This window comes from Anabas testudineus, chromosome 6, assembly GCF_900324465.2.
Source record: "Anabas testudineus chromosome 6, fAnaTes1.2, whole genome shotgun sequence".
Taxonomy (NCBI): domain Eukaryota; kingdom Metazoa; phylum Chordata; class Actinopteri; order Anabantiformes; family Anabantidae; genus Anabas; species Anabas testudineus.
This window is the reverse complement of record NC_046615.1, coordinates 17872498-17889330: the sequence shown is the minus strand read 5'-3', so window position 1 is coordinate 17889330 and position 16833 is coordinate 17872498. Positions and strand designations below refer to the sequence as shown.

Genomic DNA, 16833 nt, shown 5'->3' with positions numbered 1-16833 from the left:
CTCCTGTAGCTCAGCGTTCGGCCACCGAGGCCTGATAATGGTGTTTGTTTAGCCATTAGTCAGGCCCTGCTTAGCAGCTCTTTCCCCTCTGGCTGCAGCAGCACCGATAGATGATGGATGAAGATTGCAAGGGTCTGCGGATGAAGGGATGAGGGTTATGGAGGGATTTTGATAGCATCAGGAACATTTGGTGGAAGTGTGTGACACTAAGTAGAAGTGGCAGATGTAGTCCAAGCAAATTTGGCTTTTCATTAATATTTGTGTGAGATAGAGGAAGTTAGAAGGTGCTCTTGTGTTATGAATTGAGGTTTTGTGTTGAGGCATACATACGTTTTATCAGAGTCTGCCCTTCCTGTGATTAGTTTTCATCATCCAACTAATTAAAAAGTAGCCCAGTCTATTTCCTTCTGCATGAACAGCGGAAAGTACTCCTTCTCGCTGAAAGCTATTTAATTTTATGAGGTATTTTTGCAGCTCATTTAGCCATTACCTTTAAAGCTCCAAACGTGACCTTTTCTCCATATGCTGAGGAGAGCTGACTAATCTTTGGGCCATTACCTGATAGCTGTTAGTCATTACCAAAAGCTGGAATCTTCCTGGGCCTCAGCCGATTGCTTAGATCCCCACCATCACAATACTTTGTCACCATCCACACATTTTGACTCATCTTGACAAGTGACAGACACCTGCCAGTACGCACAAAGGAGCTATTGAGACTCAGTCAGCAACGTGTGTGTGTGTGAGAGAGAATGAGAGAGAGAGAGAGATTGCCTTCCCCCCTCTCTGTTCCAGTCTTTCCGTCTCTTGATCATCTCTCATCCCTCCTACCTCCTTTCCGGAGGTTACCTCTCGCTTTTTCAACTCTTGCAAGTCTGGACGGAGTCAGAGCGGTGTCTTCTCTCACAGCTTGTACTCATTTTTAGGCGGATATGCTCATTTGCTTTCTTTCCAAGAGTGAAATGAGAGATTTGATATCATTTGCATATCTGTGCACTAAACTTGGCTCCATTCAAGTTGAAAAATGCACCTACCAACACGTGTAAAGCTCACTAATTAACATGTTGCATCTCATTCGTTTAATGTGTTTAATGCAGACTTGTAAAAAACCCAACTGGTGTTTCAGGGATTGTCACTTGCTGGAACTGTTTCTTGCACACAACAGATGATTCTGTAGATTCTCATTGTCACAGTCAACTCTTTGTCATACTCATAAGAATCTGGAGTTACTTTTTTGGTTTCATGTACAGGTATCTGGCAACCGACACTACAGCTAAGGTGGGATCACAGTAGCAACCTGCCATTGTTTTTCATGTTTGTATTAAGCAACAAAGATATAAAATGCTAATTACTGAGCTTTGGAAGGGTGGGTAGATGTATTTGTGCTACACTGAACAGAAACAGTTTTTTCCCCACTTGCTCTGTTTATGCTAAGTTAGGTTAAACATGTCCTCACTCTAATTCACGCTCAGGCACGACATCGATGTCACTCTTCTTATCTCACTCCTGGAAAGAAAACAATGCGACATATTTATCAAAATGTTGACCTATTCTTTTAAGGCCAGAGCTGCTTTAAACACACACTGGCTTCATCTCCTTGTCCACTGCTCATGTGAATTCCTGTAAGAGGGCAGACGAGCTATCAGTCAACATAAGATCTGTATTCCCCTTGAAACCAAAGAAAGCTGGGCACTGAGACTAAACCACATTACAAGATACCTTCATGGCTCATTGGCGTTTATGCTGGTGAAGTGAAATCATTATAACCAATAAGGTGTGTAATGGATTCCTTCCCAGCAGTCAGTCTGCCTGCCCGACTTCTTAATTGTGGCTGCATGTGTGTTGGAACGTGAATGTGTGCTGTATGTACGTGGAGGGTGCGTTGGGAGCAGGGAATTGCCTCAAGGTGGTGTACAGAGTTGAAAAGCTGGCCTTTAACTAGAGAAAGCAGGGATTTTATTCTCGTAAATATTGAATGTTGAAAATGCTGAAGTGCCCCTAAGCAAGACACTGAATCTACATTACCTGTTCTTAAAAAGAGACTTCAAGTCTGACAGATAACAAATTCCTATAGCAGTTAACTAATGTGTCAAATTGTAGTTAGTCCTGAAATCACAAGTCTTTTAATCGTTAAAGATTTTATCAACAATCAATGTTGATTTAGTCATTCCTCAAGCAAAAATCTTTGCTTTTCATATGTCAACCTTTGTCATTTTAAACTGAGTAACATTTGCTTCAGGACTCAAACAAAACAAGCAGTTGGAAAATATTATTTTGGGCACTTCTTTCTAGACTAAACAATCAATTTATTTTGCATTTCTACTGTGGGTACACATTTTTCACATGCAGTTATTGTTGGATCTCAGCACATCTGAGTGAGTCAAGTTGATTAGTGAGCCTCTGTATGCATGCCTGCCCCTACAACTGTTTGTGTGTATTAGCAACCTTCTGGATGTTGAGGCGATGTCGGAGGAGCCATTGGCTCCTGAAAGTAGCTTTTCTCCGTCAGACCAGGCCATTTAATAAGGTTCCCTACATCCGCCAGCTGTGTCCACACAGCAAACAGCCACTCTGTCCTGCTGGAGAGCTGCAACATCCAGCTGGGGGTGGGAGAGGCCAGTTAGCATTGGGAGATTAGTCCAAGCTGCTGCTGTCCAGACACAGAGAGGATGCATTTGTGTGTTTGTTTGAGAGACAAACAGAGATTGAGAGATTATAAGAGACACTGAGGTTGGCTGCAGAGAAAGGTATAAGGCAGAACAGTCCAGTAGTTAGTGTGTCTGTGTGTGTCCCTGCACAGTTAAATGTGTGCTCTGCTCAAGTAGCTTGTATGTGTGTCCCTGTGGTTATGCGCTCAAGTGTCCAGCTGGCAGAGGGGAGATAGCAAGAGCCTTGAAAATGGTGACGGAGAGGTAAACAGACGCACAAACAGCCTATCAGTCCTAATGAGCAAAAATGCTGTGCCTAAACGGATGGTGCGCGCGCGTGTGTGTGTGTGCATGGGTTATCCACCCACCCCCCGACTCATGGTCATACATCACAACCGACAAACATGCACAAGAGGCCAGACACATGAAAACACATGAGAAACACAAGCACACAGAGGTAAGAACTAGGACATACCCACACTAATAGGAGAGCAAGTGTGATTCACACCCTCCTTGGGTCACGGGCCAACTTTAAAGGTGTTAGCATATTTAGGCCAGAGCAGCTGGATCCCACTGAAATGGACCAGGCCCATCAATCCCCCACCCGTGCCTGGTGCCCTGAATACAATGGCTGGGTTGGCTGCTTTGGTGAGCGTGGTTCTCCCAGTCAGTCAAATTGAAATAAATGAACTGCCAACCCTGACGGCAGGGTAATTGTTCATATGGAAATTGGATTGCCGTCGTCATACAGGCCTCCTATTGCTGCTTGTGAAACAATTTCACTGTAAGGCTGGGACAAGAGCGTTTGCATGTCAAAAAAAAAAAAAAAGCATGATAGGAGAAGAGAAAGAACGAGTTCTCCACACTCTCCTGCTTCATGTTTCATCTTTAACAATGCGGCTTGTTCTGCCTTTCCTTATTCTTTATTTTCCCGTTGCCACTGAAGGAAAATAAAGGACAAGGATCTGCCCCTCATTTCCGGCTCCTTGTGTAGCTCCTCCTAACCTACATTGTCATGTTGCCTTGTACACTTTTTATCAGGCCTTTTCAGCACTCTACATGCTACGAGAGACATGGGAAGATTTGCTCCAGAGCATTAACCCCTGGCTCAACTCTCCTTCCCCCCTCTCTACCCAGTCCAGAGCCCTCTGGGGACATGCAAGTAATTTAATAGCAGTTCACTTTTATCAGTGTATGCCACTGAAAGCAGCTTCAGTGGGGAGACAACCCCCTACGTCAATGTCAGACCCTGGCATCTGTCAACGCCAGCTCTCTGATAAAAAAAAAAAAGTGCTGAATATGAGTGATCACAGTATGTGGTGATATCCTATTATGTTTTCGAGGTAGGGTGTCTGTTTTTTTATTTATTATATCAGTTTTCTTTCCATATCTGTTTTAATGAATGAGGGAAGCAGTCATGCTGGTTCAAAACCTGCCAGGTCAGCAGTTGTAGAAGTGTTTGAGTATGTGATCTATTTAATCATTGCACACACATTTCCCACCCATCTCGTTTCCCTTCTCTCCGTCCTGATCTCTTGCTTCCTTGTGCAGGCACGATTGCACACTTTCTACTGGTAGGTGTCATCCTAGAAAAGGGAGATGTGGGTGTTGTGCTGCAGGAGGATTGGCCGGGAGGCGTGCGGACTGCCATGCTGGGTTTTAGTGCCCCTGTGTCAAAGAAACACAGCGTGGCAGTTTGAGTAGAAGAGTGTCTGTGTGTGGTCAGAGTAGGATTACCTTGTCAGCACTTCAAGCTGCGCTTGTGCACGAACCTCTAAGCTTATGAATCTGTGTGTGTTTGTGTGCACACCTGCCATTTTTCAATTATCTTTCATTTTCCTCTGCTGAGAGCTGCTTTTCCTGTCCAGCCATGTCCTAACTTGTTGAGGGAGGGTGAAAGGGATGGTGCTATAGTTGTCAACAAAAGAAGCATGTGCATGAGTGTGATGACTGCAAGTCAACAAAGAAACACACCTTTATGTGCTACTTTCAAGTCTGTGCGTGTACTACCTCAACAGTTTTTCTCTTTATGTTTATTTTTCATGCAAACAAAGAAAAGCAGGATGTTAGAATTCAATAAATCAAATTATGTCTGTGCAGTTCGGTCACTTTTCTTCTAAGCTAAACGATCGTATTAGTGTTGATAACACCGCAATCTTCTGCATTGACTCTGACATTTTTATTTCCGTAGTGCATAAGCGTTGTCTGTTGCTAGATAAAGTATTTTAGACGGTACTGATAATGTGATATAGTCCTGAACCTTTGGTCCATTTTTGTTTCTTTTGCATTCCAGGTCAGACTGAACAAACTTGGCACACATTGAATGATTAGCACAATCCCCGCCCCTTAATTTGGCGAGTGGGTTTCATTTCCAACATTGTCAAACAAGGGCAACATGAATTTCACAGCATCCCTACAGTCGATGACAACAGGTGGTGTCCACGTGCACTAATTTTGCGTTAAATTTGTTTCAAATGGATTGGCAATTTAAACCGCTGATGTATCCAGATAAAGCCATTTAGTAAGGAAGATTTTTTTGCCTGTTGCATCTCTACATGACTGGCAAAACAAGTCTTTCTCCAAAAATTAATTTTCGTTATGCTTTGAATTAGATTCTAAATTTCTGAGGTTCTTTGTAAATATTTGTAGCATTTGCTACTCATAAACAAATAGTATGTTTGCAAATACTGTAAAAACGAGAAACTGCTTCATTGGAGGTGTATATATGTGAAGAACTACCTTGTGATTGACACAGTGTTATGATATTTTCTCATGTTTACAGTCTTTCTTTTTTAAACAAGCAAGTAACATAGTGTGTATCACAGCTGAGCTGTGAGTCCCTGTGAGGTGCACTGCTAAAAGCTACAGATTCGACCAGAGACGATAACGGTTCAGTTTAAAGATTCAGTGTTAAACTTCTGCAATAAAAATATATAGCCTGTTACTTGCAGAAGTGTGCAGAAGGATGAGTTGAGATTTGTAATTTAAGGTCAATTCAATGATGACTATCAAGCAGCAGTCATTCACACGATCACATTTTTCAGATGCACCAGCTTCATTAACACATTTTGTGTTTCATTATTATTTATCTCAGGCCATCGGAGGCTTCATTAGCTGCAGGCTGATGCAGCACACCAGCTCTAAATTTAGCAGCTTTTTATTTATTCAGAATAGCCACGTGTTAGATGGTATACCCAGTTGCCATGTTCTCTCACAGCAGCTTAGAGACTTGTTGAGAAAAGAGAGGTGGGCTGGTCTGGGGAGAAATGGGCCTCATTCCACCTGTGTCACCTCCACCAGACATCTGCCTCTCTTCAACTCTTTGAAGCCTCTTTAATTCCGGCGTTCAGGATTAAAGCCATGAAAAAGGGATGAAAAGTGATAGTGACAGAAGGAGGCATCCTAGGAGAGAACAGCCTCCTTTTGAAATATGTTAAGAATTTCGTTTGCACTGACCCACAATGCAGCATCTGAGGGAAATTTGCGTGACACTTTTTTTTTCTGATCGGGGCCTGGCTATAGGATTTGCATGAATAGGAAAAGGACTCTTTGAAGTCATGGATGTAAGTGAGTGGAGTTTTCTGAAACCTAAATGAGCACCCCAAGACAATTGTCCTTGCCTTGTACATCACAGTCTGAGAAAGTAGCTTTGTTTGATCAGAAGTCAACGGAATCAAGTCATTCTCTGTCACAGTAGCACTGACATAATCCACCTTTTGTTGAGTCTCTCTGTGCTGTCTGTGTGGTGGCTGAGTGAACTGATATGTACAGTATATTGCGGTTTTTAGTGGACGGCACACAGTGGAAGTGCATTCAGAGAGGCAGTCATGCTTCAATTACTGTTCATATTTGCAATCACACTCAATATTTAGACAGCACAGTCTTCCTTGTTCTCTCTGCAGCATCAAGCAAACAGCTGTCAGCAGACATTTTTCTAGATGTGCAGACCTACTGTAGTATTGCTTTAATTTACATATATAGTATGTACAGAAGCTGCTGAAGTACCTGTACTCAGCATGCTCCTGCCAGATGTTTCCACAAATAGCAAAAATGCATGTTAAAGGTGAAGAGGCATTTCAAATTACCTAAACCCGTAACCTGAACACATAACAGCTTTTTGCAAGTATTTACTGAGTGAAAACTAACAAAGTGACCACAAACTGAGATGTAATGATAATAAAATCTACATTTACGCCTCAGAAACGGGAATCGGCACTTACCAAAGGACTGAAAATGAGAACAGCTATAGGTAGAAATTTTAATAAACTAGCACCTTGTCGGTTATCACAGGCAGTGCATTCAAGCGTTCAACTTATTGTAGCTTAAATAGAATTTTTCTGAGAGTTTTTTGGTTCAGTACAAGACCATCTGCATTCTAGCCCTAACTTCTTACAAGTAATTGCCAAAAGGCAGTCCTGCCCTAAATACGCCCAGAGAGAGGCTTTGTGAAGCTCTTTTTTACTGAGAAAACGTAACTACACCGAGACTGTCTTGCAGAGGTGCATTTAATTCTGTGATCATTTTTAAGGCAATTTTTCTGTCCCTCTCTGTGAACAATTTTGCAATTTACCTCCTCTCTTGTGCAGTTTGAGGGTATTTTGCTTATGTTGTCACCATTTTGAGGCTGCAAAAACATTTTGCAGCTCGTGCAGTTTGGGACACTTCCTTGAAAAGTCAAACATAAAAGTGAGTTATTGTGGCGCCTCCTAACGCTGACACACGCTCGTATTGTCATTCAGCTTTTGCCAGTGGAAATGTCTTTGTAATTGAAGATTCGTTATTTTAGAGCTGAAATTACTCTTCACATGATGTTCCTTTTATTGTGTCCACCCCTGTAGTGTGTATGTAAACCTTTTTTCCTAGTTGACTCCCCTTAGTTAAATCGTGACAAAACAGCAACTGCCCCTCCCTTTTAATTAAAGCTGTGAAAACCAACTGCACACATTTCTGTCCTGAATAAGCACAGACGGGGATTTTATTGCCCCATTTCAATTTTAATGGAAATATTTAAGGCTATGAATTGAAAAGGGCATGATACATTTACGCAGTGAAATTGATTGTGGGAGGGGGGCTGAGGCAATAAATGGAAAGGAAAAATAAAATCAGAAAATTGAGCAGTGGGCACTTACATGCAAATGGGAGTTGTCACTGAAATTAACAGACGCCCCCCCTCCGGCAACATGTGCAATCAGTGGTCTCCCCACTTAGTCCAGTGAGGGAAGGCAGGTTAATGTCATAAAACACAGGTCTGGCAGGTGACTTCTTGAAAGTTTCATCAGGGGTTTCAGTTTGACAAATGTGCCTGTGGACCTGACTGGCAAGATGGAATGAGAATCGGGATACCGTTGAGAGGAAGCGAGCTTGAAACCACGTTGAAACATAGATGCACATTTGCTGTGTGGGCAATAGCTGCTTCAAAGCCACCTGCAGTTCCATATTTACCACAGCCTGGGCAAACAGCAGTGGGCAAGGACTCCACAGGCGCATGCTGTTCACCGGTACATGACGCTGTCTGTATCTTACAGGGATATCGTGTGATCATGTTTCCTGAAACAAAACGGTGTACTTCCTGAGCACATCTTGCTTCGAGGTGTTGTTGAAGGGGGGGGGGGGGGGGGATGTGCAAATGAAGTTGGAATGGATCCAAGCTTTTTAAATAGGCTTTTACTGTGGTATGGTGTGAGATCTAGCTCTTGGCCTTAATCTTTATTCACCCCCACACAGAGCAGTTTTATTTTTTCACCAGTGATCATTTCTGATATTAAGTCAATTAAATCCAAAATAACACGCCCTTTATAGAACTGGAGCAGGGAGTTGAGTCATACACAAACAGCTGCAGCTCTGTGCAGTTTTCCAAGTAGCTTTACTCAGTAAACCCTAATATGATACACATTTTCTAATGTATGCCTGTTTGTTTGTATTTAGAAAGATATGTCATGATATGTCACTGAGATTCCTGCCTCCACCCAAGTATAATGTAGGTGAATTGGATATAAATTGTGGAGCTCACAACCTTAAACAAAGCTGAAAACAAAGACTTTTCATCAAGAAATCTGCTGATGTATTCAGATTGATTGAGACTTTTTTTCAGTAACGACTAGTTCCATTGTTAATGTACTGTACATATGTGCATTAAACATCATTATACAGCATGTCTCTCCTTCTGTTCTCTCCAGAGATGGAAAGCTGGGTCTCTCTCCTCCTCTTCCTCTTCTGCCATTTGACCTCACAAGCCCACGAGGCGAGGAGCAGCACCCCAGTCCTGGAGTATCTGTCCGAAAATTTCATCAACAATGTGGTCCAGGACCCCCGGACCGGTCGCATCTACCTGGGAGCAGTCAACACCATCTATCAGCTGGGACCATCACTCCAAATGGAAGCTCGTGCTGAAACGGGTCCCAAAGAGGATGCCCGGACCTGTACCCCTCCTGCTTCAGCCTGCCAGGATACGAAGCCCATGCCCAACCTAAACAAGCTTCTGTTGGTCCACCCGTCCAACGGTTCACTCATAGTTTGCGGCAGCCGCTACAGAGGCATCTGCTCTCTCCTGAATCTGACCAATGTGGAGCAGCAGCTGTATTACAGTGACAGCAAAGGAGAGAGGACTTATGTGGCGAGCATAGAGGACAATGTGAATGTGGTGGCTGTCATGTCCAGCTACTCGAAAGATGGACAGAACTTTAGTGTGTTTCTCGTTGGGAAGGGCTACGGAACCCTGGACAGTACAAAACTCATCAGCACACGGATCCTTCAGGACTTCCGGGAGTGGGTTGTGTTTGAGAGCATCATTGAAGCTTCTACAGTACAGACGACACCATTTGCTCCCAAATACCTACATGACTTCCGCCATGCCTTCAAAGAGGATGGGTTTGTTTATTTCCTCTTCTCGCGGACTCTCGATGGTACAGATAACAAAAACCTGACCTTTGTGTCTCGTCTTTGCGAAGAGGACCACCATTACTATTCCCACACGGAGCTCCAGCTAAACTGTGGTCCAAATAATAGATACAACAAAGTTCAAGCTGCATTTGTGGCTTCTCCAGGAAAAGAGCTTGCGCGGGTCATGACTGAATCAAGTTCGTATGGGAATGTCGTCTCATGGAGCAAAGTTCTGTTCATGGTGGCGAGTCCTGACGATGATGACAGCGACTCTGCCCTCTGTATGTACCCACTCAGCTCTATCAACGAGAGGCTGGTGGATATTATCAGCGCCTGCTACAGCGACTCTGGAAAAATTGGCGGCTATCCTGCTGTACATATTCCCTACACAACTAAAACTGAGGAATTCTGTACATCAAACATTGGAGTAAGTGGTGTTTGTTTTTGTTTGTTTTTAAGTTTTAAACCTTTTTAAAAAGTCTGTCTGAAGCAAATGGGAGACGTGGATTTGTTTAGAAGAATTCCCTTTTGTTGTAATCAATAATGCACGTATTGTTTTGAAGATTCTTTATTGTATTGTTCTTCTCTTCATTCTCCATATTTTCCTTCCCCCCATATCTATTTTCCCAATTTCTTTAACTCATTCAGATTAAAACCGTATAGACATAGCAGGAAAAAGCAGCCTGTTGGCTAAATCAGATATTTGGGTCTGTCTTGTCCACAGCTTTAGTCTTTTTAACCAGAACAGATTTGGGTTTTAAAGAACACTGTCAACAGACACAGTGCAGATACATGTTTTGAGGCTACATCAACAATGCATCAATAATGTATTAGTACAACCTTAAATGAAGGAGGCCACTGTTCAACACGTTTGGGTATCAACTAATTATCTGATAATGCAACACAGGACATACTGTATATTTTTATGTGTGAGTCACTTTTTCCTGAATGAGTATTAACAGAAGCTGTTACTGACTTTGTCCCCAACTTGCTTATATATATAAGTGTTTTAATAAATTATAATATAACTAAAAGTCATACAGTAATAATGTGTTGATGTGTCATATTTTATCCCTTACAGAAAGAATTGTTGAAAAACTTCACCTGTGGTGCAGACTTTCTGCCTTCCCCTCTGGCCAGCAAGCCACGATTTGCCTTAAAGGCAAATGCAGTGTTGACTATGTCGAGTCTTCTGACCGCCGTGGCTGTTGCTGTGGAGAACGATCACACAATCGCCTTTTTGGGCAACAACAAAGGAGAGGTCTTCAAGGTGAAGTTGTTCTCTGATGTGTTGTTTTTTTCTATCTTTTTCTCAAATTATTTTACCTCAGGGAAGGACAACTCGGTCCTTATGTCTGATGTTAACTTTTTGTTTTCTGCAAAGGTACATCTGACCGAACAGCCATATGTGTACAGCAAGATGCCTGGTCACACCGTAGGAGAGAAGGTCAACAAGAACCTTTTCTTTGACCTCCTCCAAAGCAACCTCTACATCACCACAGAGAAAAAGGTTTGCTTGTCTTAACCCTTTTCTCATCATATATACACATATAGATCACCAAAGGCTGTGCAGCAGTTTTTGCACATAGAAGACCTGCAATGCATGCACAAACTTTTGCAGCCAACTGTACATAACGTGAATACACACAACCATTCAGGCACAGATTCTGCACACAAAGACACAAAACCAAAAATAAAATCGATTTGAAGCCTACGGAACAATGCTTTGGGTTGTGGTTATGATGGTTTTGATTCACATGTAAAGTGTGAATTAAAGCGCCTTTGTCGACAACTGTATTGATTAAAAATAGAAGATCTTTTTTTGTCTCTGTCAGAAGAACACGACTGAAACACACCCTGTGTAGATGTGGTCTAATGTTTCTCTTCACTAGCTCCTTCTCCTGTTACAACAATTTAATCTTAATAACACAGGAAAAGAGTATTAGTCTAATACTGTCTAACAGAGATTTTACCACAAGGGAAGTTGATACATTTCCCTGTAGATGACTCAAGTTTTTGACAATGAATCTGTGACCTATCCACATATTACACGACTTTCACAAACACATAATGACTCATTTGTCTTTAACTGTATGTGACATGTTTATAGTGCAGTGTGTAGTCAGTATAGGAGGAAGCTGGAGGAAAATATAGAAAGTGGAAGTAAATACAACATTTAAAAATATTTAATTCCAAGTAAAGGTTTGTATGGAAAGTACTACTTTAAATCTAAAGGTTAGCCATTATGAAGAATTGTTCCTTTTAGTGTTTTGTATTATTAAATACATGACATTACTAATATTATTATAAGATGATTGAATCATATGGAGCATGATAGAGACTGAATTGCAATTCAGTATCAGTATATTCTTTTCTGCTCCACTGTATATTTAAATCACTGAACAACTCGGAGATGTGAGCAGCCATTCGTTGGTCTGGAACAGATGATCTTACAGTTATATGAGAGCAAAGCTTAAACTCTTCCTTCTGCACACCTGGCCAATAGCTGCTTTGTGGTCTGAGTCTGAGATGACTGTCACTTTCAGAAAAGTACAAAAAATATTGGAAGCAGCATCTGAAACACTCCATAAATGTTTAGATGTCATTTTGGATCAGACAGGCACTTTGTATGAATCATACGAGCATACTGAAGTACATTTCAGAAGTAAATGTACTTCCCGCCACTGGGGACAAAACACATTTAGTGGGTAGACAGAAGAAATTGTTTTAGTAATTAAACATGTGCAGAAGAAATGAGAAACCATGTGTTGTGACATGACTTGTTTTACTCCCACTCTGCCCACCTGCAACAAACCAAGCAGCATTTCTGTCTCTACTTAAAATGCATCACATTTTGTGCAGTGTCTCCCCTAAGGTGCCCTGTTTGATCATATTTCACGTTGTAATGCTCCAGATCACCAAGGTGCCAGTGCAGACGTGCCTCCAAAAGAAAGACTGCCAATCTTGCGTGGAACTGAAGGACCCTTACTGTGGCTGGTGTGTCCTGGAGGGCAGGTGAGGATCACACACACACACACACACACACACACACACACACACACACACACACACACACACGGACATACAAACTCATGCATTCACTTAGAAATGCATGTGCACAACGCCAGACTAACACAAACACCCACACATGAAATTCCATCTGTAAAACACAGCGGGGTATTTGTTCCGTGTTTTATTGCAGACACTTTTAGTATCCCTCTGTGTTTATATTCCATCTCCTGTTGTCCGTGCAGCCGTAAGGAATTAAAGCTGTTTGTCAGCCTCATGCAGTGAAGGCAGTATGTGCAATTTACTCTCATCAGCCTATATTTGTCAGGGTTTGAAGGATTCAAGGGGCATTGTGTATCATGTATTTCACAGGGACTTGGATTTGAAGCTGCAGTGCTTAGTGGAAACATGGCATTTAATGTCAACACCTTCTGTGTTTTTTGTCGTTTCATAGACACAATGAGTACTTGAATGAAGAAAGTGGTTTATTAGATAGAGTCAATAATAAAAATAATTGTTAGTAGAAGCCTGTTTACATTTCTCGCTTAACTTCCACTTCTTAAACAATGTCAGTCATACAGTATTTGCCATTGAAATCTAATACATTGTATTGTGTGACACTTCAACACAGTGTGTATTTTGGATTGTGTGCTTTACCAGATTGAAAACAAACAAAAAGCGGAATTTCTTGTTATTGTATGTTGTGTATTTAATTTCCCTTTCTCCCGTGATGTGTAGTGTAATTATGAAAGCATATCTGATTACTGTATCACATTAGATTGCAAATTGTCAGATGTTGAAATGAACAATATTTTTTATCAGTTTTTATTATATTATGCTGTAACCTAAATGTGTATCCAGTCTGCATCTAAGAGACAAAGCAGCAAATATGTGCTTGGGTATATGTGACATTATGCTTAAAAATAACTAATTGACTATAAATGTAGCTGCTTTCAACTCTAAATTTTGTCATTTTTATGCTGCGAAAACAGCTGCCGCAGTTGGCATTTAATGTTTTTCATATATATATATATATATATATATATATATATATATATAACAAACTTCATTTTGAAAATCTGCACAGATCCTGATTTAAATCAATTGGGCCATAGGTTTGTCGTTCACAAAGGCACACTGAAAATCTCTTTGAATCCATAGACTTTGTTTTTTATAAGGCCTGGTAAAAGTATTTAGGGGATGTGGAGCAGAAGCTGATGGGAGTTGTTCATCCTTCGTCTGAAGGTGTACCAGGAGGTCTGAGTGCCGACGGGCAGAGGAGAAGAATGGCTGGCTGTGGAGCCCCAAGCAGCAGTGTGTCAAGATTGTCTCCTTCTTTCCCGCGAACCTTTCCTGTAAAAACACTGAGAAGGTAGAGCACTGATTCTCTTCTCACTCATTCTCGCTCACCCGCTCTCTCTTTGTTCTCTGCATTGCTTTCTCTCTATTCGCGCTCTGCAGTACACAACCCCACTTACATGCACGTCACACAAACATACACAGCCTGAGTAATAAACAGGTTCCATTGTGAATCAGAGACCCCGTGCTCTGGGTCTTCCTGCACTGTATTGATCCATCCAGAAAACTCCAAACCAGCTTATTATAACCGACCTAGTTGATTGTACTCACAGCCTGAAGATGGAGAGTCACTCTTATGCGTTTTCTCTCTCAAGTTGTTTTTCTCTTTCTTATGCTTCCTGACTACTTCTCTATCCTTTTCTGACTCACTTTTGTATTTCCATCAGCATCACATTTCCTCCTTTCTCACCCTCACTGAGTCTCAGCCTTTCAACAGGGAACATCTTCTGTATTGTAACTTAAGTGACATTGGGATGTTTGAATTATATTCAGCCAAACAACCCACGATCGCCACAGTTGTCAGTGGTTTATACTTATTTTTATTTTTTATTTTCTGTCCAGGTGAAGATCAACATCCCCTCTCTTCCTACCATCGGACCCTCTGACCGTCTGCACTGCATAATTCAGTCTTTCCAGAGTGAAGGCACCATGTCTGAGTCCAGTCAGGTCTCCTGCAATCTGCCTAACCCATCACATATACCCCAAACACCTGAGGACCAAGGTATGGCCTTCAACACCTATTATTATAAACCCTCCTTGGCTGCGGATGTCTGTTGTTCTCATTATAACTAATGGTGCATTACCAAGTGGTAAAAATAGGGAATTAAACTGGTACCAAACAAACATCACATGTTCTCCCCGTGTCAGTGGGAATAAGTAATTTGATTTGTTAGGAAAAAGTTCAAGTAGCCTAGTTAATGTTACTTTATAATAGGCTCAATATGGTGACAAAACACAAATTAATATAATTCCAGTGTATAAGTCAGTTTTTGTGTAAATGTTTCATAGCGTCCACCTTCTCTAATATCATAAAAATACATTTCTGAAACATAACACAGCGCTTTTTAGAAGCAAAAAGAATTCTCCACAAGAAATTGTTTATTTGCTGTGCTGTTTCAGGCTGTTGTTTAGCTAGTCAGATGGGTTGTCACATTGGCTAAATAATTTCCTGCAAGTACTGGCAGGTCTGGACTTAATGGGTGCTTGGAGCCAACACAGAGTTCACTAGCAGGTTTATGTGGGGATAGCTGGGACTTTTCAAATTAAAACATAAGTATTAGTAGTATGAAGGTATTTGAGGTCTTGCTCTGTAATAAAAAATGTTGTCCTTCCTGTAGTAAAATGCACATATAGCATTCTATCATAAGCTACTATAGATGTGTCAGATATTGTGTTAAGCTTTTATGCCCCCCAAACTGTTTATGAAGCCCATCTTAACCCATAACTTGCTGTGCTCTCAGACTTCGTAGCTGTGGCCATCAGGATTTTCGTCAATGAGACCGTGGAGCTGGCCATGAAAGAGTTTAAGTTCTATAACTGCGCTGCCACAGTGAGGAAATCCGAAAACACACCGTGAGTCAGACTCTTAATCTATCAGTTCTGCTCTGTCACTCACCGAAAATACACAGTGACACTGAACACAGCATCAGCTGACAACCTTGATGTAAATGTATCACCGTGCGTGAACAGATGAGAGATCAAGGCTCTGTGTGTAAATTGTGATGCATGGTCGTTTTGAATGCACCTCTTGCATTTTCTCTCCTCTTTTTATTACCAAGCTCAGGAAATTGCCTCAGTTTCCTTTTCATTAATCAAAAAATGAAAGTCGATCTCACCATTTTTTTTTCTCCTCCCTATTTTTTTCTTCATTTATTTCATGCCGAGGAATGTGTGATGAACGAGCTTTGCTTATGTGAAGTTGTAGAGATCCATTTTGTTGTCAGCAGCATGGATTTTTGTGTTGGACGCTCTTTGATGAGTTTGCACGTTTTCAGTTTTTGTTTATGTGTGCTTTTATGTGTGTGTGAGCTCCTGCCTAATTATGTCTGGGAAAGCATTTTCTCATCATTATGTGTGTGTGTTCTCAGGTGTATGTCATGTGTGTCCAGTCAGTGGGGCTGCCAGTGGAACGTACATGACCACACCTGCAGCGACATGGACAACACTGTGGGTGAACACATCATCAAGCATCGCCAGGTTTGTCATCTCCAAGGTTAACACATCAGCGGCAGGTCAAAAACTCTTTTCTCCTATAGTGTATTTATGTTGGAAAAGGTTTATCCAAAGTTTAGTAAGACCCATCTAATCACCACATGCGATGCAACGCCTGAACGATCTAAATTCCTCCTGAAAATTAAAATAAAATCTCAAATCCTCGTATCAGCTGCCACCATCTTGCATGACAAATGTTGTAGGGTGGAGAATATCAATTTACAAGTCAGCAGATGTTTCAGCGATACACTTATCAGTCGCCACAGATGAGGGTGTCCGTTAAGTGGTTGGCACATTTAAAATGTAAATGCTAGAAAGTGGGTGTATCTGATTTGTTTTGATCTTTTTTTCAGGGAGCAAAGTGTCCTCATTTTGAGAATCCAGACCCTGTGTTGATTCCTGTGGGCTACAAGACTCGAATCAGCTTTGAGGGGATCAATTTGGACCTCTACCAGGTAAAGTGGCACAGACACAGAATAGAAGGCATTTCTGTGAAAGCTGTGAGCTTTTTTAAAACACCTCTTGAGACTATGGACCAGATTGGGGATCCAGTATCAAGGGTGATATATGAATTATTATATCTGATACTGTATTCAAATACATTTCAATCATTTTATAATCCATTCTTTGTAGTTTCTATTCAAACTCGCTACCTCTGCATGTTTTTGTAATCCACTGGAGAATGAGTGTTCACACTGTCAGCTGTGTGTGGCACTAAGTGGTGTCCGTG

At 41.4% G+C, this 16833-nt stretch overlaps 1 protein-coding gene across 1 annotated transcript in view; it reads left to right on the top strand.

Annotated features, from left to right (window-relative positions):
- plxnb2b (plexin b2b) overlaps positions 1-16833 on the top strand; it is a 113201-nt gene that overhangs the window by 62172 nt on the left and 34196 nt on the right. Inside the window, exons 3-11 of the mRNA XM_026364932.1 lie at positions 8822-9951; positions 10606-10794; positions 10909-11034; positions 12439-12539; positions 13779-13905; positions 14454-14613; positions 15353-15464; positions 15980-16088; positions 16457-16558. Of these exons, the coding sequence (XP_026220717.1) occupies positions 8824-9951; positions 10606-10794; positions 10909-11034; positions 12439-12539; positions 13779-13905; positions 14454-14613; positions 15353-15464; positions 15980-16088; positions 16457-16558 (2154 nt within the window). The 5' untranslated portion in view covers positions 8822-8823. The remainder of the gene's footprint in view (positions 1-8821; positions 9952-10605; positions 10795-10908; positions 11035-12438; positions 12540-13778; positions 13906-14453; positions 14614-15352; positions 15465-15979; positions 16089-16456; positions 16559-16833) is intronic.